This window comes from Lepus europaeus, chromosome 22 (assembly GCF_033115175.1).
Source record: "Lepus europaeus isolate LE1 chromosome 22, mLepTim1.pri, whole genome shotgun sequence".
In the NCBI taxonomy this organism is placed as follows: Eukaryota; Metazoa; Chordata; class Mammalia; order Lagomorpha; family Leporidae; genus Lepus; species Lepus europaeus.
The window spans coordinates 3843510-3869458 of NC_084848.1; the positions used below are offsets into that span (position 1 = coordinate 3843510).

A 25949-nucleotide genomic window follows, 5' to 3' on the forward strand; every position below is an offset into this window, starting at 1 on the left:
ACCTACCCTGGTTTCATTTTTATGGTTTCAGTGACTTACACAAAGACTGGTTTGTTAAAATTTACACTTTTTTGGCTGGCGCCGTGGCTCACTTGGCTAATCCTTTGCCTACGGCGCCAGCACTCCGGTACTAGTCCCAGTTGCTCCTCTTCCAGTCCAGCTCTCTGCTGTGACCCGGGAGGACAATGGAGGATGGCCCAAGTGCTTGGATCCCTGCATCCTCATGGGAGACGGGGAGGAAGCACCTGGCTCCTGGCTTCGGATTGGCGCAGCGCCAGCCATGGCGGCCATTAGGGGAGTGAACCAATGGAAGGAAGACCTTTCTCTCTCTCTCTCTTTCTCTCTCACTGTCTGTAACTCTCTTTCTGTCTCTCTCTCTCACTGTCTGACTCTGCCTGTCAAAAAAATAAAAAATTTACACTTTTTAAACATGTATTTCACAAACATAAATAAAAACATTGCACCTCACATTTGTGTGTTTGGTTCATAGAGTTAAGTAATTAAGATGATGGTTAAGAGTGTAGACTCTAGGGTCAAGCTACTTGAATTTGAAGCCTGCCTGTGCCGCTTTGTTGCTTGTTATTTGGGCAAGTTGTGCATAATCTAAGAAATGAAGATAACAGATCTCTCACAGGTTTGCTGCAAGGCTTAGAGGAATTGACGTGCTCGGGTGCCCACAATGTACGGTACAGAAGTGCTCACGGCTGGCTGCCCTGGCATTGGCCTCGTCGTCGTAGTCATCGTCATATTGCCCTCTTCTGCCATGATGTCAACCACCGGTCAGGGTGCTACAGCTCTAGCAAACAAAAACAAGCATGGTGACAGTACTGATCCTGTGAGATAGCTGAAGGTGCCTAATGGTGCCCTTTGTAGATGAAGAGATACACTCAGAAAGGGGAAGTGACAGCCACTGATGGTGGCCCGGTCTCTACTTGCCCTGGGCCCCACCTTTTTCGAAATTTCTAAGAATAATGACTAATGAGGAAGCATGTGGGATGGGCAGGGTGTGTATAGTCCTCACCTCATTTGGAAGCCAGAGCAGGAAAGACCCTGTTCTCCATCCCAGATCTCTGAGAACAGGGCCGCTGTCAGCAGTGGAAGCCATTTGCTTAGCAGGGACAATTGGTTAAGGCCATAAAAGCCTGGGAATTCTTCCCTAAGGCTATCTAATAGATGAAGAACAGATTAGGGGGAGTGGGGCATTGTGGCTTGGGGTGCCCACACTGCATATCAGAGTGCCCAGGATGAAGTTTCAATCCAGCTTCCTGTTGATGTGCCTGGGAGGCAGCAGATAACAGCTCAACTGCTTGGATCCCTGCCACCCAGGTCAGAAACCCAGATGAAATTCCTGGCTCCTGGCCAAGTCCCTGCTGTTGTGGGCATTTGGAGAGTAAATTGTTGGAGGGAAGATCTTGCTCTCTCTCACTCTGCCTTTCAAATTTAAAAAAAAAAAAAAAAAAAAAAAAAACCTTAAAAAAAAGAATAAACAGGCAGATGTTTAAGTCCCTGCTTGGGATGCTCGCATCCCATATTGGAGTGCCTGGTCCAAGTCCTGGCTGCACCGCCTGCAATCCAGATTCCTGGAATGCATACCCTGGGAGGCAGCGGGTGATGGCCTAATCACCTGGGCCCCTGCTGCCTCTGTGGGAGACCCGGATGGCCTCTGGACTTCTGCCTTCAGCCTGGCCCAGCCCTGGCTGTAGGCATCTGGGAGGTAAACCAGCAGGTGAAAGTTTCTCCCTCTTCTCTCTCTTTCTCCCTCCCTCCCCCCCTTCCTTTCTTTCCTCCCCCTTTCAAATAAAAATGAAAATAATTATTTTACTTAAAAAGATGAAGAACCTGTGTTTATTAAATAATTATTGGTATTTATTCCCTGAGAAAACACAAATACCTTCTGTGTTGTGGGCACTGGGTGCGACACAGGGACACAAACTTGCTCTTAACTAACAGAGATCCTCCTTCACAGATCTCAAGTCAAGAAATCATAGCAACTCCTGTAGGCCTCCTTACTGGCATTTGTTCCTCCTCTTTTTAGTGGGCCCAAACTTCTGCTTATGTTTTTATTAATACTGGGGCTGGTGCTGTGGCATAGCGGGTAAGGATGCCACCTGCAGTGCCAGCATCCCATGTAGGCGCCGGTTCTAGTCCCGGCTGCTCCACTTCCGATCCAGCTCTCTGCTGTGGCCTGGGTACGTGGTGGAGGGTGGCCCAGGTACTTGGGCCCCTGCACCCGCATGGGAGACCTGCAGCTCCTGGCTCCTGGCTTCAGGTTGGCATAGCTCCGGCCATTGCAGCCAATGGGGAAGTAAACCAGTGGATAGAAGACTCTCTCTCTCTCTCTCTCTCTCTCTCTCTAACTCTGACTTTCAGATAAATAAATTTATTTAAAAAATATTATCCATGTCCTTTATATAACCTACATCACTACTTTTTTTAGAAAAGAGTAGATATGGTGCTGGCTTTGTGGTATAGTGAGTAAAGACAACGCCAGCATCCCATATGGGAACTGGTTCTTGTCCCAGCTGTCCCACTTCTGATCCAGCTCCCAGCTAGTGGCCTGGGAAAAGCAGTGGAAGAGGGTTCAAGTGCTTGGGCCCTGCTATGCATGTGGAGACCCAAGTAAAGCTCCTGGTGCTGGCTCTGCCCTGGCTGTCACAGCCACGTGGGGAGAAACCAGCAGAGGAAGACCCCTCTCTGTAACTCTGACTTTGAAGTAAATAAGTAAATATTTTAAAAAGGAAAGAATAGATACAGGAAAGGAATAAACAGCTGCAAAGGTTTGTTAATCTCTCTTTTCCCCTCAGGCTTGCCTGGACCCTGAACAAATCCTCCTCCCTAGCCAGCTGTGAGCGTCAGTGCTGGAAGATGGCGGACGTGACCAACGGCGAGCGGTGTGCCTCTCCACAGGAGCTGTTCAACAGCATCGCGGCGCAAGGCGAGCTCGTGAAGTCCCTCAAAGCTAGAAAGGCCTCGAAGGTAAGCCATGTCGCTGGGGTCTCCACACACACCTCTCAGTGCACACTGCTGTGTTGCTCCAAAAGTAGCCTGTCCCCTCAACTACGGGCTTTCCCGTTAGCAACGTGATGATGCCAGTAGTTGTCAAAGCCTTTGTGACGTACAGTTGTCCCTTGGTGTCCTTGGAGGACTGGTTCCAGAACCTCCTGTGGGTACCAAAATCCACAGTGCTCAAGTCTGTTGTTTGGAATGGTGTAGCACTTGGTGTAACCTGCGCACATCCTCCCTCACCCTTGCCTTGTCTCTGTGTTACGTACCATAGCCAGCACAGTAAATAACTACCGTAGTCTGTTTAGAGAATAATGAATGAAAACAAAGTCTGTACAGTGCAGCACAGATGTTTTCTTTTGTTTTCCAAACATTTTCCATCTAAGATTGGTCGGATCCAAAGAGGCAGAGCTGGCAGGTGCAGCAGCAGCCTTGCCCCCCCCCCCCACTATCAGTTCCTTTGGTTGATTCTCTGGGTATGTGACCCCCATATCTCTAAATATTGTTCTTATTATGCAAGGATATTTCAAAAAGTCCACATAAAATTAAATTAAAAGATTTTTATTTTGGTGCAAAAATATTTATATTATGCATCATTTTCTCATAATACACATTTTTCTATGAGCTTTTTGAATACCCCTCTTGTTTTTCGGGTTTGGAGCTTTCGCTGTAGGATTTCTGATTTCATGCAGTCTCCTAGGATATGTTGTGGCAATAGTAATCGGGTCACTATTAACTGTTGACATTAGTATTACTATATAAACAGTGTGCACAGCTGAACCATCAAGTGTAGTGTGAGTCCCTTTCTTTCCTGATCAGCTTTTGTTTTCTCTAGAGTTAATATTTGTCTCCATGTCTGTTTGCTTAACTTTTTAATGCACTAACGATCCACAGTGTTGCATCATGTGGTGACATTTTGGTCAACAGAGTACTGCATATATGACAGTGGTGGGATAAGATTCTGATGGAGCTGGAAAATTCCTGTCATCTGTGACATTGATGCCATCATAAATCAGCACAGCACGTTACCTACGTGTCTGTGGTGTTGCTGGTGTGAACACACGCATCACACTGCCAGTCCTCTGAAAAGCAGAGCAGTACGTATACTTGATAATGATGTTAGGTGGCCATGTTAATGGTTTACTATAACATACTTTCTGGGGTTATAAAAAGTGTTTAATAGATAACCATGTTACTGGTTTATCAAGCATACTTTCTATGGCTATTAAAAAAAAGTTGGCTATGAAACTGCTGTGTGACCCTGACAGCAGCCTCATCCGTCTCCTGTTAACCGAGACTCTTGGTTGCATCAGGAAGCCATGTCCGCTGGTTAGCCCGTGGCCCCTAGGTTTCTTTCAGCACAGACAACAGCAAAAGCGCCTACCAACACGACGCTCAGAATGGATCCTGCTGTCGGATGGTGCACGACTGTGCACACGCGTCCAAGCTCTCTTCTGGTCGGTCGAATCTCCTCTCAACGTGCTCACATCAGCTCATCTGTCAAGTTCATCTTTGTTGTAGGCCTCTCCCGGGACCCTCTGCCCATGTTAGAGTCTTCCACTGTCCACTCAGGCTCCGTCCACCTCTGCCTGGCGGGTTCCCTGTTTCCTGGTCCCAGGTCATTCCTCCTTGGTTTACTTCGCTTTGGCAGAACAAGTCTTCCAGTGGTTTCTGAGAAAAGTAGTGCTAACGAGAAATCTTTTTGAGATCTTAGCTGTCTTAAAGTGTATTTCTCTTACCTAATACTTGATGACTAACTGGATATGGGGTTCTAGAGTGGGATTCTGAAGCCCTTGCCCTACCACTTCCTGGCTGCCAGAGTTGACATGGAGGCGTCAGGGATGATTCCGTTGTTTTTTCTCTGGAAATTGGGAGGATCTTCTCTGTTCCAGCATTCTGGCCTTTCATGGATCGAGGCTCAATATTCCTCTCACACTACAAATCCATGATCTTTAATTCTCAGAAGTCACATGGCTTCTTTGATCTGTTTCCTCTCTCTTTACAGACATTTCTAAGACTGTTCCTCTGATCTTCCTGTGATTTGTCTTATTTTCCATATCATTTTCTGTTTATTCTTCTTCAGGGGTGTGTCCTCAACTGTTAGTCCTGTTTGTTTGTTTTGTATTCTATCATTTTTAACTTCCAAGAGCTCGTTTGGTCTCTGTCTCCAGCGTGCTGCTCTTACAAGGTATAGTACAGTCCTGTTGTCTCTGAGGTCGCTGGGTGTTCTCTTCCCACTTCATAATCCCCGTCTCCTCCGTGTTGGTGTTTCTCACTGCCTTTCCTCTCGAGGCGATCAATGCTGGGTGTTTCTCACTGTCCGCCAGTGTTTTAAGCAAGGAGCACTACCCGCCGTTGGGTGCTGTGTGCGTGAGGGAGGACAGGTTACGGTGGAGGTTCTGCCTTGCTCCACAGTAATCAGGCTGCCCCCTTCCTTGCTGGCACTAGGCTTTCTTTAGATGTGCGGGGCTTGGCCAGGGTGCTCTTGTAGCAAGCCCATACGTTCTTCCAGTTCTTGAGCAGTGACACCAGGAAGTGGAAACACAAGCTCATTGGCTGTCATCCTCACTGACCGTGGCCGCCATGTGTTCATTGTGTGCCAGTCTTACGTAGGTCTGGTCTGGCCCTTCCTTGGCCAGTGGAGTATATACAGGTGGTCTGAATAACTGCTCTTGAAGAGACTTTCAGCCAGCGCTCCTACTTCTGTGCCCGACTGTCGCCCTCACTCCTGTAAGTACCGAGGCCACTGTTGGCTGATGGCATGGCAGTGTGCGTGCAGTCACTGCCCAGGACTCCACAGCATCGAAGCATTTGTTTTTTCTCACATGCTCATTCACGAGCCGCCCATCAGTTTCCAGCTTCCAAAATCTTGTTGCCCCCTCACTACTTTTCAAATAAAATGGGAAGAAGAGGAAAAAAGAGAAATTGATTATTTTTTACACAATGAGGTATACTCACCAGTGGACTAGGCTAAATTATTTTAAAACAGAAGTCTAAAATAAAGGACTCAAATGTTGACCGTTCCCTCCATAAGCCCATTAGGAGGTTGACAGTGGTGTTTTTGACCATTTAACATTAAATTTGGGGCTGGCACTGTGGCACAGCTGATTAAAACCCTGGCCTGCAGTGCTGGCATCCCATATGGGTGCCGGTTCCAGTCCCAGCTGCTCCACTTCCAATCTAGTTCCCTGCTAATGTGTCTGGAAAAGTAGTAGAAGGTGGCCCAAGTCCTTGAATCCCCGCACCCACATGGGAGACCCTGAATCTGAATAAGCTGCTGGCTCCTGGCTTCGGATTGGCTCATCTCCGGTCATTATGGCCATCTGGGGAGTGGACCAGCGGATGGGAGATGTCTCTCTCACTCAGTGAGAGAGAGAGAGACAGAGAGAAAGGTCTTCCTTTGCCATTGGTCACCCTCCAATGGCCGCCGCGGCCAGCACACCGCGCTGATCCGAAGGCAGGAGCCAGGTACTTCTGGTCTCCCATGGGGTGCAGGGCCCAAGCACTTGGGCCATCCTCCACTGCACTCCCTGGCCATAGCAGAAAGCTGGCCTGGAAGAGGGGCACCCGGGACTAGAACCTGGTGTGCTGGTGCCACTAGGCGGAGGATTAGCCTGTTGAGCCACGGCGCCGGCTTATCTTTCAACTAAATAAAATAAAAATCTTAAAAAAATTGAATAACATTTAATAAAATGTTTTAGTATTTCTTATTGACTACATTTATTTCATTATTTTAGTCAATAACCAATATGTAATTCAATTTAAAATAACTCTTCCAAGTGTATTCTTTGATTACTACAATTACTATAACATACAAGAGAGTTTAGAGGTCTATGCATTGAGACTAGAATTAAATAATGAAAAATTCAGAAGGAAATTTGTATCTGACCCTGAAAAGTGTTTGTAATAGGAGCACTTGACACTTTAGAAGTCCACTTTTTTTTATAAAATACTTATTTGTTTGTTTGTTTGAAAGGCAGAGTAACAGGAAGAGAGGGGGAGAGACAGGGACAAGAGACCTTCGATCACTGGTTCACTCCCCAGATGCCTGCATCAGCCGGGAGCAGGAACTCCCCCTGGGTCCCCTGCCAGGGTGGCAGGAACCCCAGTAATTGAGCCGTCATCAGGTGCTTCCCAGAGATGCATCAGGAGGAAGCTGCATTCAGGGCGGAGGTGGAACTCAAACCCGGGCGCTCCAGATACAGGCTTCCCGAGCAGTGGCTTGACCTGGTGCGCCACGACGCCTGCCTCTTCTCCTTTAGTTAAAGGGAACCTTCCAGATTGGATTACACCATTGGTAAGAGAGTAGGGGTGGTCCTAAGCAGGCAGCTCATTGAATTTCCACAAAATGGTCACACCTGTGTGACTGTCAGCATGGCAGCACCTGGGAGCCATCCTCACGCCCCTTCAGGATTAGCTTGACTCCTGCCACGCTGGAAAGTTCTGTCCCAGGTAACATACAGTTCCTTTAGTCCGTTCAGAACATCAGCTTCTAAATGCTGTTTCAGTATCCTGGTCCGTGTTAGGCTGAGAGCAGACTAGGAGACAGGTGGAGCCTGCTCGTCGAGCTAGCCCCCTGCAGACTGCACAGGCTCCTTGAGCAGGGCACTGCCGTGTGACTCTCACAGAGACTCGGGTGCAGCAGAACTGGAGTGCAGCTGGTGATGGGCGGAGACTCACCCCAGTGCACTCCAGAACGGGTTCAGCAGAGTCTGCTAAGCTTTATCTTGTCACGAGCACCTAGGCACTGTAGAAGTGAGGTGAGTAACACATGCTTATCTAACCTGGCCAACACCTTATCTCTTTTTTTTTTGACAGGCAGAGTGGATAGTGAGAGAGAGAGACAGAGAGAAAGGTCTTCCTTTGCCGTTGGTTCACCCTCCAATGGCTGCCACGGCCGGCGCACCGCGCTGATCCGAAGCCAGGAGCCAGGTGCTTCTCCTGGTCTCCCTTGTGGGTGCAGGACCCAAGCACTTGGGCCATCCTCCACTGCCTTCCTGGGCCATAGCAGAGAGCTGGCCTGGAAGAGGGGCAGCGGGACAGAATCCAGCGCCCCGACCGGGACTAGAACCTGGTGTGCCGGCGCCGCTAGGCAGAGGATTAGCCTGTTGAGCCACGGCGCCGGCCAGCACCCTATCTCTTAACGTTGGTTGTATCTGTGGGGTTAATTGATTCCATAATCTGACTCGTTTTCCTGATGAACTCCGGATAGTTGTACAGTTTGAAGCACAGATCACCTGGAGTAACAGTCCCGCGTGCCCTGGGGGCTGTACCTGAAGGAGCATCTCTCTGAATGGAGGTGGTGTTGTGATGGTTCTCTACTGGGCAGCCCAGTTCATAGTGCGTCCTGTGTAAACGTTGGGTGGAAATGTTTGTATTCCCCTTGGCAAGCCATTGGACTGTTTATATTCTGTGTGATCTAATCTAGCAAGGCCAATTACCAGAGCAGAGCTTTAGGCCATAGCATGACTAATGGTTTAATTAAGCCTGATCTTTTAAATACCAGGCTTTCAGGGGTGCCCAGTTTAAGCTCCTAGGACAGAGGTCTTTAATTTTTTAAGATTTATTTTATTTATTTAAAAGACAGAGAGAGGAAGAGAGGTATTCCATCCACTGGTTCACTCCCCAGATGACCATAGGAGCCAGGAACTTCTTCAGGTCTCCCGTGCAGGTGCAGAGGCCCAAGGACTTGGGCCATCTTCTACTGCTTTCCCAGGCCATAGCAGAGAGCTGGATCGGAAGTAGAACAGCCAGAACTCCAACCGGCGCCCATATGGAGCTTTAATCCACTGCACCACAGAACCGGGCCAGAGGTCTTTTTTTTTTTTTTTTTTTTTTTTAAGATTTATTTATTTACTTGAAAGTCAGAGCTACGCAAAGAAGGAGAAGCAGAGAGAGAGAGAGGTCTTCCATCCACTGTTTCACCCTCCAATTTACCACAGCAGTTGGAGCTGCACCAATCCAAAGCCAGGAGCCAGGAGCTTCTTCCAAGTCTCTCACGCGGGTGCAGGGGCCCAAGGACTTGGGCCATCTTCTGCTGCTTTCCCAGGCCATAGCAAAGAGCTGGATAGGAAGTGGAGCAGCTGGGACTCAAACCAGCGCCCGTATGGGATGCCTGCACTGCAGGTGGCCCCCCAGAGGTCTTTAATAGACTTCCAAAGTACCCAAGGGCTCATTTTACTTTTTTTTTCTTATGTTCATTTTGAAATAATAGATATATGGCCAGCGCCGTGGCTTAACAGGCTAATCCTCCGCCTTGCAGCGCCAGCACACCGGGTTCTAGTCCCGGTTGGGGCGCCGGATTCTATCCCAGTTGCCCCTCTTCCAGGCCAGCTCTCTGCTATGGCCCGGGAAGGCAGTGGAGGATGGCCCAAGTGCTTGGGCCCTGCACCCACAAGGGAGACCAGGAGAAGCACCTGGCTCCTGGCTTCGGATCAGCGCGGTGCGCCGGCCGTGGCAGCCATTGGAGGGTGAACCAACGGCAAAAAAAGGAAGACCTTTCTCTCTGTCTCTCTCTCTCACTATCCACTCTGCCTGTCAAAAAGAAAAAAAAGAAATAATAGATATGTAAATACATCAAACAGCTTGATAAGACTCCAAAACTGTTTCCCAGTTAATCTCGCCTCAGAACCTATTTTTTTTTTCCCTTGCTTTTATCTGTTTTCATGCTATTCATAACTGTTTGAGTCACTGTTGCAATCCTTGATGGCATCATTGGTTAAGTTTCCATACATATTCATCCCAACCTGTGTGAAATAAAAGAAACACGTGCTACAGTGACACTCCGTCTACTCAATGCAGGAGCTTCCACGCATGTTGTCTGGCGTCAGTGTTGTGAGAGTGTGTCACTGTTGTCCGTGTGTTTGTAGCGGTGATCCGTAGCACTAGAATAACAGACACAAACAGCACATCTGAGCCATGACTTGCCGTGCACCCGAAGCCGCTCCTCCTCTACCTCTCGGCGCCTCGGATTCTTCAGCTGCAGAAGGACGGTGGCAGTGAGGCCGACCCCGTAGGTTTGTTTGAGGCTAAGCGAGGCAGTGCGTGTGATAGCCTGGTGCCCACCACGTGATGGACATTCAGCAGATTCTAGCTGTTCATGTTTTTAGCCTTCCCTTTATTTCTGCAGGAAGAAATTGATTCTGCGGTAAAGATGTTGCTGTCGTTAAAAACGAGCTACAAGGCGGCCATGGGGGAGGACTACAAAGCTGACTGCCCTCCAGGGAACTCGGCCCCCAACAGCCATAGTGACCCAAAAGCCGTAGACGACAAAGAAGATTTTGTGGACCCGTGGACAGTACGGACGAGCAGTGCAAAAGGCATTGACTACGACAAGCTCATTGGTGCGTCCTCTGCTTTCTGTACCAGGAAAGGCTTCGGCTTTTAGAAATGACCACTGATGTTTTAGTTTCTGAATTAATGATAAACCCTGTGAAGCTTCAATGCAAAGACAGAAAGTAGATCCTAAAATTTTTGGTTGTATATTATATTACCAAGTAAATATTCATCAATAAAGTAATAATATAAAACTTATTTCAAAATAATAGACTATGGTAGTCAGGTTAATATATACTTTGTTCCATTTTTTGAGCAATCAGAACTTGGAAAAGATCTATTGAATGGGCATCTTTGTGATCTTAGATTCTTTTACATTTCGTGGTTACAAATCAATCCTAGATTACCTAAATTTCGCCTCCAGTACTATTTATTGTGGAGCCAAAAGGCTGAAAGCCAGCTTAAGAAGGGTGGCCTGGGGCCGGCATTGCGGCGCAGAAGGTTAAGCCACTGGCTGTGACACCAGCATCCCGTAGAAGCACCAGTTTGAGTCCCAGCTGTTCCATTTCCAGTCCGGCTCCCTGCTAATGAGATGGGTAAGAAGCAGAAGGTGGCCCAAGTATTGGGGCCCCTGCACCTGTGTTGAGGACCCAGATGGAGTTCTTGGCTTCTGACTTTGGCCTGGCCCAACTCCAGCCATTGGTGCCATTTTGAGGAGTAAATGGGATAAAAGATCTCTCTCTATAGATACCTGGATGGATAGGTGGATAGATCACTCTGCCTTTCAAATAAATAAAAATATATTAAAAAGAATAACGGTGACCTTTCACAGGTGGCAAGTCCTCCCTATCAAAGCCTTCCTCAAGGGGCCTCCTCTCAAGAGCAACCATTGCCCTCCAGCTGAGATTGCTTATGTTGAGATCATTGATGATGTTCAGCAAGAAACAGACCTCAAGTGGTTTTCATTATTTTTAGGTTTATTTATTTATTTGAAAGGCAGGGTGGCAGGAAGAAAGGGAGAGACACATCTTCCCTCTGCTGGCTCACTCCTCAAACAGCTGCCACAGCCAGGTCTGGGCCAGTCCAACGCCAAGAGCTAGGAACTCCAACCTGGTCTCTCATGTAGGTAGAGAACCTCAAGCACTTGAGTCATCTTCCACTGCCTTCCCAGGTGCCTTAGCAGGAAACTGGATCAGAAACAGAGCAGCCGGGACTCTGACGTGATGCTGGTGGCATCACGAGTGGCAGTGTGACCCGCTGCACCGCAGCACCAGTCCCAGAACTAAAATGTCTTTGTCTGAGTGAGATCATGTGTAGACTGTCTGTAAAGTGAGAAAAATAATGGTTGTCAATGAATAGGAATTAGGCCCTAGCAGATAACTATGTGTGTGAATATATGGTTGCCAAAAACTGCTCACTAGACTGTGTTCTGGATACATTTCCCATTAGAATCCAGTCTCGGGCAAAACAGCATTTGTTCTGTAATTCGTCTCAGTTTGCTGATGGTGACCCCAGCTGCCACTTCGTACAGAAGACCTTTTACCTAGTGCTGGGGAGCAAGGACCAGAACAGAAACCTAGGGAGGTTTGGTTGGTTCACACTCACGAGTAGCTGGTCCCCGAATCCCCTGCCCCTGAGAAAGTCATCTCCTGTGTGTTCCACTTTTGTTTCCAGTTCAGTTCGGAAGCAGTAAAATCGACAAGGAGCTGGTGAACCGGATAGAGAGAGCCACCGGCCAGAGACCGCACCGCTTCCTGCGCAGAGGCGTCTTCTTCTCACACAGGTCGGTGCCCTGGCTGCAGCACCTGCAGCCCCTCCTCTTCCCGAACCTGTGCTTGCTGCTCTGGGAAGGTGGTGGCTGCTGCCGCAAGCCCGGCTCCACCTCTGTCGGTAGCTCGCTGTGGGATCATGCCCGTTCCTTCACCCCCAGGCCTTTGGTTTATCCATTTGTGAACTGCCCACCTCCCAGGGTGGAGGTCAGATTCATGGGCGGTGAGATCCATGCCAAATCACATGCTGTACATTTTTAAGTGTCGCGAAAACAAAAGGATTAATATGTCCAGGTCCAACATTTCCCCTGCAGTAAACAGGAGGCTTCCTGAAATTATATGCCTCTTCCCCCTATTGTACCAGTCTACTTATAAATAATTTCGAAAGAGAAACTAACAGAGGGTGAAATGGAACAGTCTCCCTACCGCAGGCCATAAATTCCACACAAATAACCTCAACAGATGGGCAGACTCCAAGAGTTTCTGCCTTTCCCACTCTAGATTACCTGGGTTGGGCAAGACCCTTTCGAGCCTGTGTTCCTGGAATTTATGATCTGAGCTGGGGTTGTGCTGTCTGCACTCGTGGTTCCGGGAGAGCGTCCTCAGGTGGGGCTCGGCCGTTTGCCCAGCGCTCGTTTCTGCCTGCAGAGGTCTCCAGGCTCCGCTCAGCATGCTCTTTCCTTCATGGAGATTTAACTCACAAATCATAAAATTCACCTTTTTTTGAGGTATATAATTCAGTGTGTTTTAGTCTGTACACAGAGTTGTACGATCATCACAGCTACCTAATTCTAGAACGTTTCCATCTCCCCAGAAAGAAACCTCTGCCCATGGTGGTGGTGCCCCACCACCCTGCCCTTCAGCGGCTAGCCACCACACGTCTGTGTTCTGTCTCCACGGATTTGCCTGTTGTGGGATGACACAACATGTTACTACTTTTACTTTTCAGTGTTCTGAGACTACCTTAAATGTGTCACCCACATTTAAGGGCAAAACTCACCTAACACAAAGCCTTTTGTCCAGTGACATGTTGGCTCTCTGAGAGCGCTTCCTGACTGGTGCTGAAGTGAACACCAGAATACTTGCACGGGGGCTTTCACATCACCCGGGCGAGCCATCAAGAGTAGGAGCTCATCTGTGCTTCTTTCCTTTTCGTTTCCAAATAATATTCCATTGAATGGAATATTCTTTGTTGGTTATCTGGGATAGTCTCACCTAAGGGTTTCAGTAATGCTGCCCTGGACAAGTATGTAGTATATAAGTCTTTGGGGTATACCTGGGAGTGGAGTTGAGGACTCGTGTGATAATTCTGTCTTTAACTTTTTGAGGAACCAACAATCGTTCTCCAGGGCAGCTGCGTCATTTTACATTTCCACCATCAGTGTACAGGGTTCTGGCTTCTGCACATATTCACCAGCGTTCGTTATTTTGTGTGTGGTGGTGTTTTATAGTGGTATCTTCTTGTGGTTTTGATTTCCATTTCCCTAATGACCAATGATGATCATCTGTTTCTGTGCTTATTGGCTATTTTTATCTCTTCTTAGGAGAAGTGTCCAGGTTCTTTGCCTACTTTTTAATAGGTTGTTTGTCTTCTTATTGTTGACTTACAGTAATTCCCTATATATTCTGAATGCTAATTCTAGTTTTTTATCAGTATATAACTTAGAAATGTTTTCTCCTATTATATAGACTGTCTTTATTGGTAATGTCCTTTGAATTTTTTTATTTTGATGTCAGTTTACTTGTGCTTTGAGTATTATATTTCAGAAACCTTTGCCTAATACAAAGTCATAATGATTTACACTTGTGTTTTATTCTAAGAGTTTTGTGGTATTAGCTCTTCTACTTAAGTCTCTGATCTTTTTTGAGTTTATTTCTGTGTATGGGTGAGGTAGGGCTCCAACTTTATTCTTTTCCATGGAGATATCCAATTGTCTCAGCAGTTTTTTGTTTTGTTTTTTTGTTTTTAAGATTTATTTATTTACTTGAAAGAGTTACACAGAGAAAGAAGGAGGCAGCGAGAGAGAGAGAGAGAGAGAGGTCTTCATCTGCTGGTTCACTACCCACATGGCTGCAGCGGCCTGCTTTCCCAGACACATCAGCAGGGAGCTAGATTGGAAGTGGAGCATCTGGGACTGGAACCATCGCCCATATGGAATGCTGGCGTTGCTGGCCATGGCTTTAACCCACTGTACCACAGCACTGACTCCCTCTGGGAAGCTTTTTTTTATTTTATTTTTGACAGGCAGAGTGGACAGTGAGAGAGAGAGAGAGACAGAGAGAAAGGTCTTCCTTTGCCGTTGGTTCACCCTCCAATGGCCGCCACGGTAGGCGCGCTGCGGCCGGCGCACCGCGCTGTTCCGATGGCAGGAGCCAGGTGCTTATCCTGGTCTCCCATGGGGTGCAGAGCCCAAACACTTGGGCCATCCTCCACTGCACTCCCTGGCCACAGCAGAGAGCTGGCCTGGAAGAGGGGCAACTGGGACAGGATCGGTGCCCCGACCGGGACTAGAACCCGGTGTGCTGGCGCCGCAAGGCGGAGGATTAGCCTGTTGAGCCACGGCGCCGGCCTAGGAAGCTTTTTAAGAATACAAATTCTCTGGGCCAGCGTTGTGGCATAGCAGGTTAAGCCTCCATCCACAAAGCTGGCATCCCATTTGGATGCCAGTTTGAGACCTGGCTGCTCTGCTTCTGATCCAGCTCCCTGCTAATGAGCCTGGGAAAGCAGCAGAAGAGGGCCCGAGTGTTTGGGCCTACACCCATGTGAAAAACCCAGAAGAAGCTCCAGTCTCCTAGCTTTGGCCTGGCCCAGTCCTAGCCATTGTGCCATTTGGGAAATGAACCAGTGGATGGAAGATTTTCTCTCTCTCTCTCTCTCTCCCTCTCCCTCTCCCCCTCCCCCTCCCCCTCCCCCTCTCCCTCTCCCCCTCCCCCTCTCCCCCTCCCCCTCCCCTTCTCTCCATCTTCATCCTCCTCCTCCTCCTCCTCTTTCTGTTACTCTGCCTTTCAAATACTTTAAAAAAAATGTTTTTAAAAATAATACAAATTCTCACACATCACCTGAGACCCGTGAAAGGGAATCTGGAGGAAGGCCCAGGCAGCTGTGACTGGAAAACAGCCCTGCCTGGTGTCACTGCCACACAACCAACAGGGAGGGCGCTCATGTCCTGGGGGAGGAGGGGACGGCAGAATGACACAGTGAGGACACCTGGTCCCGACTGAGGCCCAAGTCAGATCTCCAGCCAGGGACTGCCCCTCTGAGTTCCCAGGGGACGTTCTCCTCCCTAGGTCAGGGCTGCGTGGAACCCTGTGATGTTCCTGTGCTGGGCGATGCCACACAGGGAGCGTGTGGTGTTGGCCTTGGTCCCCAGGGAGGTTTGTGGTATTCACGGTGCACCAGTGCTGATATTTGGAAGCATTCCCAAAGAGACCATTGGTGCCCAGCCATGTCCACCTTTTAAACACTATTCCCCGCCTGCATGTCTTATCCTTTTAAAACTCACAGGGAAACCATTACAGCAGCAGACCCTGTCACTTTTGTACCTTAAGGATCAAAAGCAACAAACTAGTTTTTATTGCTGTTTTGTCTCTCTCTTTACTTTTCATTTCCAAATAAACATTAGTGCCTTGGAACTATTCCCAGAAAATCACAGTTTCCTTTTCTCCTTTTTCCTGCAGAGATATGAACCAAGTTCTTGATGCCTATGAGAACAAGAAGCCGTTTTACCTGTACACGGGCAGGGGCCCCTCTTCTGAAGCAATGCATGTAGGTCACCTCATCCCGTTTATTTTCACAAAGTAAGTACTGCATCGTATGGCTTTGCTCCCCTTCTTGTTGAAATGAATGTACTTGCAAACCATGTCCAGAGCTGTCGAGCCAGTGCTGCTCCACGTTTGCTGAGCAGCTGAGCTGTCAGGCTTGGCCCCTTTGGGACTTGCACTCACTCTGCTTGGGCTCCATTCAGAGGAACGTGGGGTGATGAGGAGAGCACTGCCCTGCAGCCAGCCAGACCTCTCTGCAGCCCATCTTGTTCTGCCTGCGTGGCCAGGGGCAGATTCTACATTTGCAAGCTGAGAACAATAATACCTACCTCTGGAGGCAAGCGTGTGGCTCAGCGGTTAGCGGTTACTTGAGATACCTACACCCCAAGTTTGTAGTGCCTGGTTCAGGTCCCAGCTCCACTTCCAGTCCAGCTTCCTGCTAACGCAGCCTAGGAAGCAGCGGTAATGTCCCCTGTGGGAGACCAGGGTAGCGTTCCTGGCTCCTGGCCTCAGCTTGGCCCAGACTCGACTGTTCCGGGCATTTGGGCAGTGAACCAGAAAATGGAACATTCTCTCTCTTTTTAAAATACCTTCTGGGGACCAGCATGTGGCACCGCAGGTTAAGCTGCCGCCTATGACACCAGCATCCCATACGAGCGCCACTTTAGATCTCAGCTGCTCCACTTTGGATCCAGCTCCCTGCTAATGTGTGTGGGAAAGCAGTGGAAAATCACCCAAGTATTTGTACCTCTGCCACCCACGGGGGAGACCCTGATGGAGGTCCGGCCTCCTAGCTTCAGCCTGGTCCAACCCTGGCTGCTATGGCCATTTGGGGAGTGAACCAGCCAATGGAAGATTTTCTCTATCCGTCCTCTCTCCCTGTAACTCTGCCTTTCAGATAAATAAATAAATCTTTATTTAAAAAAAAAAAAACCCTACCTCCTAAAATTATCCCAGAAACTCTTAGCAGGGCCCTTGTCAGCAGACAGGTTTTGGAGGCAAGGACGTTCCAGCCTGGACGAGCCAGGTACCAGGCTCCTGCCCTGCTCCTCCAGGTGGCTGCAGGATGTGTTTGACGTGCCGCTGGTGGTGCAGATGTCGGATGACGAGAAGTACCTGTGGAAGGACCTCACGCTGGAGCAGGTCTACGGCTACACCCTGGAGAACGCCAAGGACATCATCGCCTGTGGCTTTGATGTCAACAAGACATTCATCTTCTCTGACCTTGACTACGTGGGGTAAGGAGAGAAGGCCTGGCTGCCTTTTTAAGGAGAGGCAGGTGGGAAGCCTTTGTGACCACAGCCAAACTCGAAAGCCCTGAAGTGGCTGTAAGGCCTGGTAAATGTTTTTCTTTCCTTATTAAATGTTATGATCTGTTTATTATTCTATTTACTAGTGTTTTGAAAGTGGAAAGCTAGGCACACATAGCAAGATTGGGTAATGTCAGCCTAAGTTGTTAACTATTGTCTTCATAATTAGATTCATAGAAACTTGAAGAATGAGAGTACTTCAAAAAGTTCATGGAAAAACAAAATTAAAAATTAAGCCATTTTGGTGCATGAAATTTTTAAATCCACATGTTGTTTTTTTTCTAATATATATTCCCCATGAACATTTTGAAGACCCATCATGTGTATGGGTTTCAATTTTTGCACCAAAATAAACTTCTGTTTTCCTCAGATGTGCCCAGACACAGCATGATGGCCTCGTGGACTTTCGTCCTCAGCTGTGACAGAGCGCTTTGTGTCACAGTTGTCCTGCAGAGATGGGCAGTCTGCACGGTCCTGACCTCTCCATTTCAGGGTGCCAGCCAGGTTTAATGACGCTGCTTGCCTGCCGTGGAAAACTGCCACCCAGTGAAGGGTTTGTTTCTGATCATCTTTGCAGGATGAGCCCAGGCTTCTACAAGAATGTGGTGAAGATTCAAAAGCACGTCACATTCAACCAAGTGAAAGGCATCTTCGGCTTCACCGACAGTGACTGCATCGGTAAGGTGCTCCCTGCTGCTTGTGGGTCCCCTCCCCGTCTCCACCAGAAAGGAGGCGACAGCTGCTTCTGAGAGTCTCGGTGACCGCACTGGGGCCTCGTTTAAAAGGTCAGGTCTTCAGGATCCAGCATTTGGCACAGCAGTTAACATACCACTGGGAATTGCCCACATCTCATCAGAGTACTAGTTTGGAGTCCCCAGCTTCTATTCCGATTCAAGTTCTCTGCTAATGTGCAGTGATGGCTCAAGTACTGAGTCCCTGCTGCCCCTGTGAGAGACCTAGGATGAGGATCAGGCTCTTGGCTTCTGCCTGACCCAACACAGCTGTTGTAGTTCTTTGGGGAGTGAACCGGAAGATGAAAGCTCACTATGCTCATTCTGCCTCCCTCTCCCTCTTTAATATTCCATCTTCAAACCTCTGCCCAGGGGCTTGTGCTGGCTCTGAGATCTTTGCAGCAGCAGTGTCTCTAAATCGCACACAGAGGGTTAAGCCACCATTTGCAATGCCAGCATCTCAGAGCACTGGTTCAAGTCCCAGCTGCGCCACTCCTGATCCAGCTCCCTGCTTATGGCCTGAGAAAGCAGCAGCAGATGGCCCAAGTGCTTGGGCCCCTGCACCCATGTGGGAGACCATGATGGAGCTCTGGGCTCCTAGCTTCAGCCGGGTCCAACCCCAGCCATTGTGGCCATTTGAGGAGTGAACCAGGGAAAGAAGATCTCATTCTCTCTGCCTTTCAAATGAAATAAATAAATTTTAAAAATAAGTCAGATCCTCAGAGTGGGTTTTCTCTGCAAGAACCGTGTGGTGTACCCAGCACTTTTCTGGGCTGTGTGACTGTGTCAGTGTGCAGGATTGCCCCGCTCCCAGTCATCCCTCTGGGATTTAAGATAGAGGGAGAGTGGAAGGCAGGCTCTAGAGTTCCTGCACCTGCCAGTAGGAGCCCAGTCAGTGTGGGAAGGCCTTTGGTGGATTCTAGGGGTGCTGCAGGAGGGCAGCTGGACCTGCTGCTCGCTCTGAGGCCCTGGAAGTCTGTCTCCCTTCTCTGTTGGGGCCTAGTACAGGAGCTTAGTTCAAAACAGTGGCCTCCTGCATTTTTATTTTTTAAAAATTTATTTATTTACTTTGAAAGTCAGAGTTATGCAGAGAGAGAAAGAGAGAGGTCTTCCATCCGCTGGTTCACGCTCCAATTGGCTGCAGTGGCCGGAGCTAGGCTGATCCGAAGCCAGGAGCTTTCTCTAGGTCCTCCCATGTGGGTGCAGGGTCCCAAGCACTTGGGCCATCTTCTACAGCTTTTCCAGGCCATAGCAGAGAGCCGGATTGGAAGAGGAGCAGCCAGGACTAGAACCGGCGCCCGTATGGGATGCCAGCACTGCAGGCGGAAGATTAGCCTACTGCGCCACAGCACTGGCCCCATGATTATTTTATAATGGGGAGAAAATGTTTGTTTTTGTTCCTTCCTTTAATTGGATTAATTAACCAGACCAAAACTGTCCTCCTGTGTGAGAATGTGTTCCCGTTGCTCCCAGGGAAGATCAGCTTTCCTGCCATCCAGGCCGCGCCCTCCTTCAGCACCTCCTTCCCGCAGATCTTCCACGGCCGGGCGGACGTCCAGTGCCTCATCCCGTGTGCCATTGACCAGGTCAGGGGGCAGGCTCGGGCTCGCACACGCAGGGTCCTTGTTCTGTTCCCCCATGGGGGAGGTGTGCAGAAGGGTTGGGGGGGGGGCACATTTCTTCCTCTGTGCAGAGCCTCTGGGGATCACTCAGAGGCTGCTCTGTTGCAGCCGCTCTCATCAGGCCCATGTCCCCGTAGGACCCCTACTTCAGGATGACCAGGGACGTCGCCCCCAGGATCGGCTATCCTAAACCGGCCCTGCTGCACTCGACCTTCTTCCCTGCTCTGCAGGGCGCCCAGACCAAGATGAGTGCCAGCGACCCCAACTCCTCCATCTTCCTCACCGACACGGCCAAGCAGATCAAGACCAAGGTGAGCAGTGCCTGGGCAGGGGCAAGCGGCAGGGTCTGGAGCGTGCGTGTGTCTGCGCTCGCTCACACACACACACACACACACAGGCATCAGCTCCAAGGCAGTGCTAAGTTCCAGGGTGGCTGACTGCTCCCTGCGCTGCTCCAGGGAGCCTGTCCCTCTTCCCTTTCATCTTGGTAAAATTCTGAATGTTCTTTTATTTTCTGCTTTTCTTACCAAGACACGGTTCTGGAAGCAAAGTCATGGCAATTTATTTGAAATTTATGATTAACGCGGATGTTACGAAGCACTAAAAAGGTGTCCGCCTATTTCTGAGCCCGGCCGTTCCAGGCCCTGGTCAGGAGCCTCCTTGACATTCTGCCACTGGGTGCTAGGCTCAGAGGCTCAGAGGGTCACCGCCGCACCAAGGTCCCACCAGCAGAAGTCGCCGTTACACAGCCCAGCTGTGGGCAGCCATCACTCAGGGGGACGAGGGCTGGCTTTCTCTCGGAGTCCTCACTGAGACCCAGGACAGTCTTGTCCAGCCCCACCCAGCCCAGCATGCAGCACGTGCTCAGCAAATATCCGTCAGGCCACCGGAGACGCTGCGTGTGCTGTCTTCCTTTCAGGGCCCGAGCTGCCGAGTGCCACCCGCCTATCTCTGTGTGTCCCCTCACTGCTGCACACGGCTGCTGGCGTGTCCTCAGAGCTGTGTGTGTGAGCCAAAGATTGCAGCAGAGGCATGGGAACTGTGTTTGAGACACATAAAGCAGCAGGCTGGGTCTTGGCCCGGCCTCGTAGCCCGCCTGAAGCATCCCGTGCAGGATCTGGTTGACAGCGGGGAAGCCCTTCTTCCCAAAACCTTCCTCCAGGAGGGGACCTCTGCCAGCCCTCCCCCCTGGCGTGGAGGCGGTGCAATTGGGCTTTTTCCTTTTCTTTCAATTCTGACCAGAACCTCCTCTGCACTCTCACAGAGAACAGAAGCACAGCAGAGAAGTCGTCTGCTCTGTTTTGTTTCAGGGAAGTTGTTTTGAAAAGCTGTTTATAGCTCCGTGGCATTTTTCTCTTGCTCACAGCCCGGCAAGCCCGAGGGCTTGGTGAGCGGTGAGTGTGGGGTCAGGAGCCACAGGGGTCAGCAGAGCCTCTCAGGGTCATGAGCAGCCTGTGGAGCAGGTCACGGGCCAGGCCCTTGTTCTGAACCCACCTGCAGGGCTCAGCTCTGCGCTGGAGAGGAGAGGGCGTGTGCCCCAGCCTCCTCCCAGAATAACCGCAGAGCCTTGCCAGTGATGCCCATGGTTGAGCTCAGCCCCTGCCGCAGGCTCACCTGGGTGATCTGGTTGGATCGTAACAGGCACCCCAGGAGGCTGTACCTATTTTGTAGCTGAGGTAGACAAGGCCTGGAGAGGTCCAGCAGCTTCCCTAAGGTCTTACAGAGCCTGGGCCTTGAGTCAGCAGCTCCAGGCGGCCTGGGCATCTGCCCTCTGCCCAGAAGAGTCCAGCTCTGCCCCTCACCCAGCATTTCTGCAGTGGACCCCACCTGGGCACGCTGCAGTGCAGCTCGGTGCTGACGCCGTTGGCTAGAGTTGTTCGAATGCTCTCAGGAGCAGGGGAGTGCGTGCGCCCGGTTCTGCTGAAGGCTGTAGCAAGGGACGCAGGTGAACAGCCCTGCCCCACAGCCCCTCGGCACACGCTCCGAGAGTTCTCAGGAGACAAGGCTCCTGGAGGCGGAGACACGGCGCTGGAGGGCCCGGCCACTCGTGGCCCCTCAGCACTTGGTTTTTCTGGTAAGCAGCCCACATGAGGCTGAGCTATCCAGGGGCCCTGCGCTGAGCCACCGAGTTGGCAGGTGCTCAGATAGAACCAGGGCAGAATCAGGCACTCCTGTACTCGGGAAACCCCAGGGTTTTAGGAAGTTTGTATCAGAAGCAAATATTATAACAAAAAATGCCCGTCACTTACTAGGAAGTTACAAGGGACACAGAAACTCTGTGTCCAGGCCTGGACGAAGGCCAGTTTCCAAATACCACAGGGCATGCCAGCCCCTGCTGCTGGCCAGTGACCCTGGCTGTCCAGGCGTCATTTGTGAAGTGGGAGCAGCCAGGCTGGCGTCAGAGACTGGAGGCGGAGCTTCCACGAGTGCACATGGGAAAGCTGTGTGAACGGTGGCGTGCAGCCAGATGGGAGAGCCAGGTTCAGGGCGCACAGCTGGGCCACAGAGTCAGGCAGGAGCGTCTGCCGGCAGCACTTGTAGATGTGGAAGCCCGTCTTCTACAGGAAACGCACCCACAGCCTGGATGTCGGCCGGGACACCGACACGGGCGCCAGGGCCGGGGGGCTGGCTCCTCCAGTCTGGGCCAGCCGTCCACTGCCAAGGGGCAGCGTGAGTCGAGTCCCTGCCCCCAGTGCACGCCACCTTCTTGGCCCCATTCCCTGCTTCACAGAGTCACCAGCTTTGGGCCCAAAGCTGCTCCCACATGTTTCAAGCCCATTTCCTGTTGGTTTCCTGTAAATTGGGCCTATGGACTGGGCCTGTTCACAGTACCGCTGAGGACCAGCCAGGTCTACTGCAGGCCAGCACAAACTACTTAGGGTTCTTAAGCTCTGCTGGAACCAGGAAGAGCCATCCTGGCTCTGCCACAGCGCAAGTGCTGGACCTAGAGGCCTCGCTTTCTTCCCCTCGGATGGGTTGTTGGAGATAAGCGTATGCCCACCGTGGGACGAGGCAGGCCGCTGTGTTGGAGGGAGGGGTTAGCGCACATTGTACATGTGCAGCGCATAAGGCCTCCTTGTTCTCTCTGCTGTGAGGCCTGGCCTAGCCCAGGAGCTGGTGGTGGGGGGTGGAGGAGTGACTGCCACAGGACAGCGACTCCATCGGTCACACAGCGGCAGGCCCAGGACACGTGGACCCCAGGAGCATCCCGTGCAGCAGCTCTTCCTTCCTCTGTTGATTTGGTCTCTTCCATAGATTTTTTTTTTTTTTTTGACAGGCAGAGTGGACAGTGAGAGAGAGAGACAGAGAGAAAGGTCTTCCTTTGCCGTTGGTTCACCCTCCAATGGCCAGCACACTGCGGCCGACGCATCGCGCTGATCCGAAGGCAGGAGCCAGATGCTTCTCCTGGTCTCCCATGGGGTGCAGGGCCCAAGCACTTGGGCCATCCTCCACTGCACTCCAGGGCCACAGCAGAGAGCTGGCCTGGAAGAGGGGCAACCGAGACAGAATCTGGCGCCCCGACCGGGACTAGAACCTGGTGTGCCCGCGCCGCAGGCGGAGGATTAGCCTAGTGAGCTGTGGCGCCGGCCTCTTCCATAGATTTTTAATAACTTCTGTTCAAGGACAGAAAAGATGAAGTTTCGCAGTTTGTCTCTAGGAGCCCCCAGACCCACCCATCAGCTGGCCTCCCTGCTGCTGGGCCTTGCCCTAGCGTCTCAGCACCTCTGCCTTCCCCAGCAGCACCCAGCAAGGGGGTGGCTCCATTGTTCAGGATGACCTTTGCCAAGACCGTCCAGGTAGCACTGTGCTCCGGAGTCTCCAGGGACACTGCTGCCTGTGTCACCTTGGACTGTGCGGACCCCGCCTGTCCTCTCCCCGTTCAGATGAGCACAGCATCTGTGAGTGGAGGAGCTGCAGGAGTTCTGTTGTCCTTTGGCTTTTCCTTCCCTCTGGGGCCTCAGTGATCCAGAGTTACCCTCAGTGATCCCCAGAACCCACTTGGGTGGTTTCTCTCCTGAAACGTTGCCGATGTTTAGGCGGAGGCCTGCCCGGGTCCTTGCTTCTCCTCTTTTTGTGGGGTTTGTTCTTTGTGGGCCCTCTTGTGCTTGTATCCATGGCAGAGAAGACAGGGGCCATGGGGGAGGGTGCAGCTTTGTGCCGCCCAGCAGCCAGCACCGCCGGTCACAGAGCGGGCCGCGTCCCGGTGTCGGCCCCTCGGCAGGCTTGTGCACGTCCTTTGTCTGCGGTTCTGGACGTTTCCCCTCATCCCAGCCCAGTTGGTGCTCTGGTTTTCCCAGCTGAGGTCTCCTGGGTCACCCGTTCCCACAGCTGCCGTGAGCCTCGGCCTTTCTCCAGCGCGGACTCAGAGCCGTCGCTGGCTTCCCTTCTGCCATGGGCTCCTGGCTGGTTTCCAGGTCCACGGTGGGCAGCGCTGACGGGCCTCTCCGTGTGCAGGTCAACAAGCACGCGTTTTCCGGGGGCAGAGACACCATCGAGGAGCACCGGCAGTTCGGGGGCAACTGTGACGTGGACGTCTCTTTCATGTACCTGACCTTCTTTCTGGAGGACGACGACAAGCTGGAGCAGATCAGAAAGGTGAGACGGGCCGTGTCCTGCAGTCGCTGCCCCCGCTGTCCCCACGGCCCAACGCAAGCTCACTGGGCAGTCAGGGCTGCCTCTGTCGCCTGGGCCTTAGGGCAGACGCTCAGCTGAAATGAGTTAAAATCTCAGCAAGTCCCTCAGGTTTTTACCGTGTGGGAGAGAAAGTTCAAGTTGCTGTTCCCTGGTACCCGTGCAGCAGGTTTCATCTCAATTAAAGCAGTCCATCTGGAATCAGCAGGGGTCTTAGGGCGCCATTGACCATTGGTTTTTGTGTGTGTGTGTTTGCTTTTTTAAAGATTTATTTTTTTATTTATTTGAAAGAGTTACAGAGGGAAGGAGAGACAGACAGAACTCTTCTGTCTGCTGGTTTGCTCCCTACATGTCCTCCACAACCGGGCCTGGGCCAGGCCAGAGCTTCTCTGGGTCTCCCACGTAGGTGCAGGGGCCCAGGCACTTGGGTTGGTCTCCGATGCCTTCCCAGGCACAATAGAAGGGAGCTGGATCAGAACTGGAGCAGCCAGGTCTCGAATCAGCGCCCATATGGGATGTCGGCATCAAAGGCAGCGGCTCCACCTGCTACACCACAATGCTAGCCAACCTTGGGGTTTTTTGCATGTGTGGTCTATTTTTTTAAGATTTTTATGTATTTATTTACTTGAAAAGCAGAGTTACGGACAGTGAGAGAGACAGAAAGTTTCTCCATCCTTTGGTTCACTTCCCAAATTGCTGCAACGGTTAGAGCTGAGCCAATCTGAAGCCGGGAACCAGGAGCTTCCTCTGGGTCTCCCACACAAGGACAGGGGCCCAAGCACTTGGGCCGTCTTCTGCTGCTTTCTGATGCCACAGCAGAGAGCTGGATCTGAAGACGAGCAGCCAGGACTCGAACTGACACCCATATGGGATGTGCTGGCACTGCAGGCAAAGGATTAACCTACTGCGCCACAGCACTGGCCCCATCCTTGGGGTTTTTTAAATAAAATTTTTAAATTATTTTCATTTTATTTGAAGGCAGAGAGAAAGAGATCTCTTCTACCTACTGATTCATTCCCCAGATGTCCACAACAGCTGGGGCTGGGCAAGGCTGAAACTGGGAGCCGGGAACTCAGCCTGGGTCTCCCATGTGCGTGGCAGGAACCCAAGTACTTGAGCCGTCACCTCTGCCTCCTGGGACTCACCCAGGTGCTCCCAGAGGGAGTGCGGCACCCAGAGCGCCCCCTGTGCCTGATGCTGACTGTTTGCAGGGGTGCCTACCCAGCACTGTGCGGCACCCACGGGAGCAGTGCTCTCTGCACAGCCTCCAAGCAGGCAGCTTGGTGCTGGGGACAAAGCCAGAGAAGAGAGTTCATTACCTTGTCTCAGCTTTTCACTTACTAGAGTCTTTTACCAGGAAATAAACCTGAATTTCCAAAGATTTAAAAAATGATAATAATAATAAAAAGTCCAAAACAGGATCTGTCAACAGAGGGAACATTATGTAAGAGTTGTTATAGGGACCAGCATTGTGGACAGCATGGTTAAGCTGCCTCCTGCAATGCCAGCATCCCATAGGACCACTTCAAGTCCCAGCTGCTCCACTTCTGATCCCACTCCCTGCTAATGCACCTGGGAGAGCAGCGGAGGACGGCCCAAGTGCTTGGGCCCCTGTCACTTATGAGGGGGACCCATATGACGTGAACCAATGGATGGAAGATCTCTCCCTCTCTGCCTCTGTAACTCTGCCTTTCAAATAAATAAAACGTCAGAAATAGTGGTTTCCGGTGGGTTGTGGGGATGACTTATCTAAGGAGTCTTGGTGGCACAGGGCCATGACTGTGAAGAAGGACACCACGTGCAGGTGCAGCGCAGGCTCGGCTCCTTAAGCAGAGACTCCGGGAC

At 50.9% G+C, this 25949-nt stretch overlaps 1 protein-coding gene across 2 annotated transcripts in view; it reads left to right on the forward strand.

The window, feature by feature from the left end:
* Positions 1 to 25949, forward strand: part of WARS1 (tryptophanyl-tRNA synthetase 1) — a 30853-nt gene that overhangs the window by 3535 nt on the left and 1369 nt on the right. For both annotated transcript variants that reach the window (XM_062181820.1, XM_062181819.1), the window contains exons 2-10: positions 2805 to 2976; positions 10133 to 10346; positions 11953 to 12061; positions 15726 to 15845; positions 16865 to 17047; positions 17697 to 17797; positions 19324 to 19436; positions 19610 to 19783; positions 23928 to 24068. In XM_062181820.1, coding sequence (XP_062037804.1) covers positions 2866 to 2976; positions 10133 to 10346; positions 11953 to 12061; positions 15726 to 15845; positions 16865 to 17047; positions 17697 to 17797; positions 19324 to 19436; positions 19610 to 19783; positions 23928 to 24068 — 1266 coding nt within the window. In that variant the 5' untranslated portion in view covers positions 2805 to 2865. The remainder of the gene's footprint in view (positions 1 to 2804; positions 2977 to 10132; positions 10347 to 11952; positions 12062 to 15725; positions 15846 to 16864; positions 17048 to 17696; positions 17798 to 19323; positions 19437 to 19609; positions 19784 to 23927; positions 24069 to 25949) is intronic.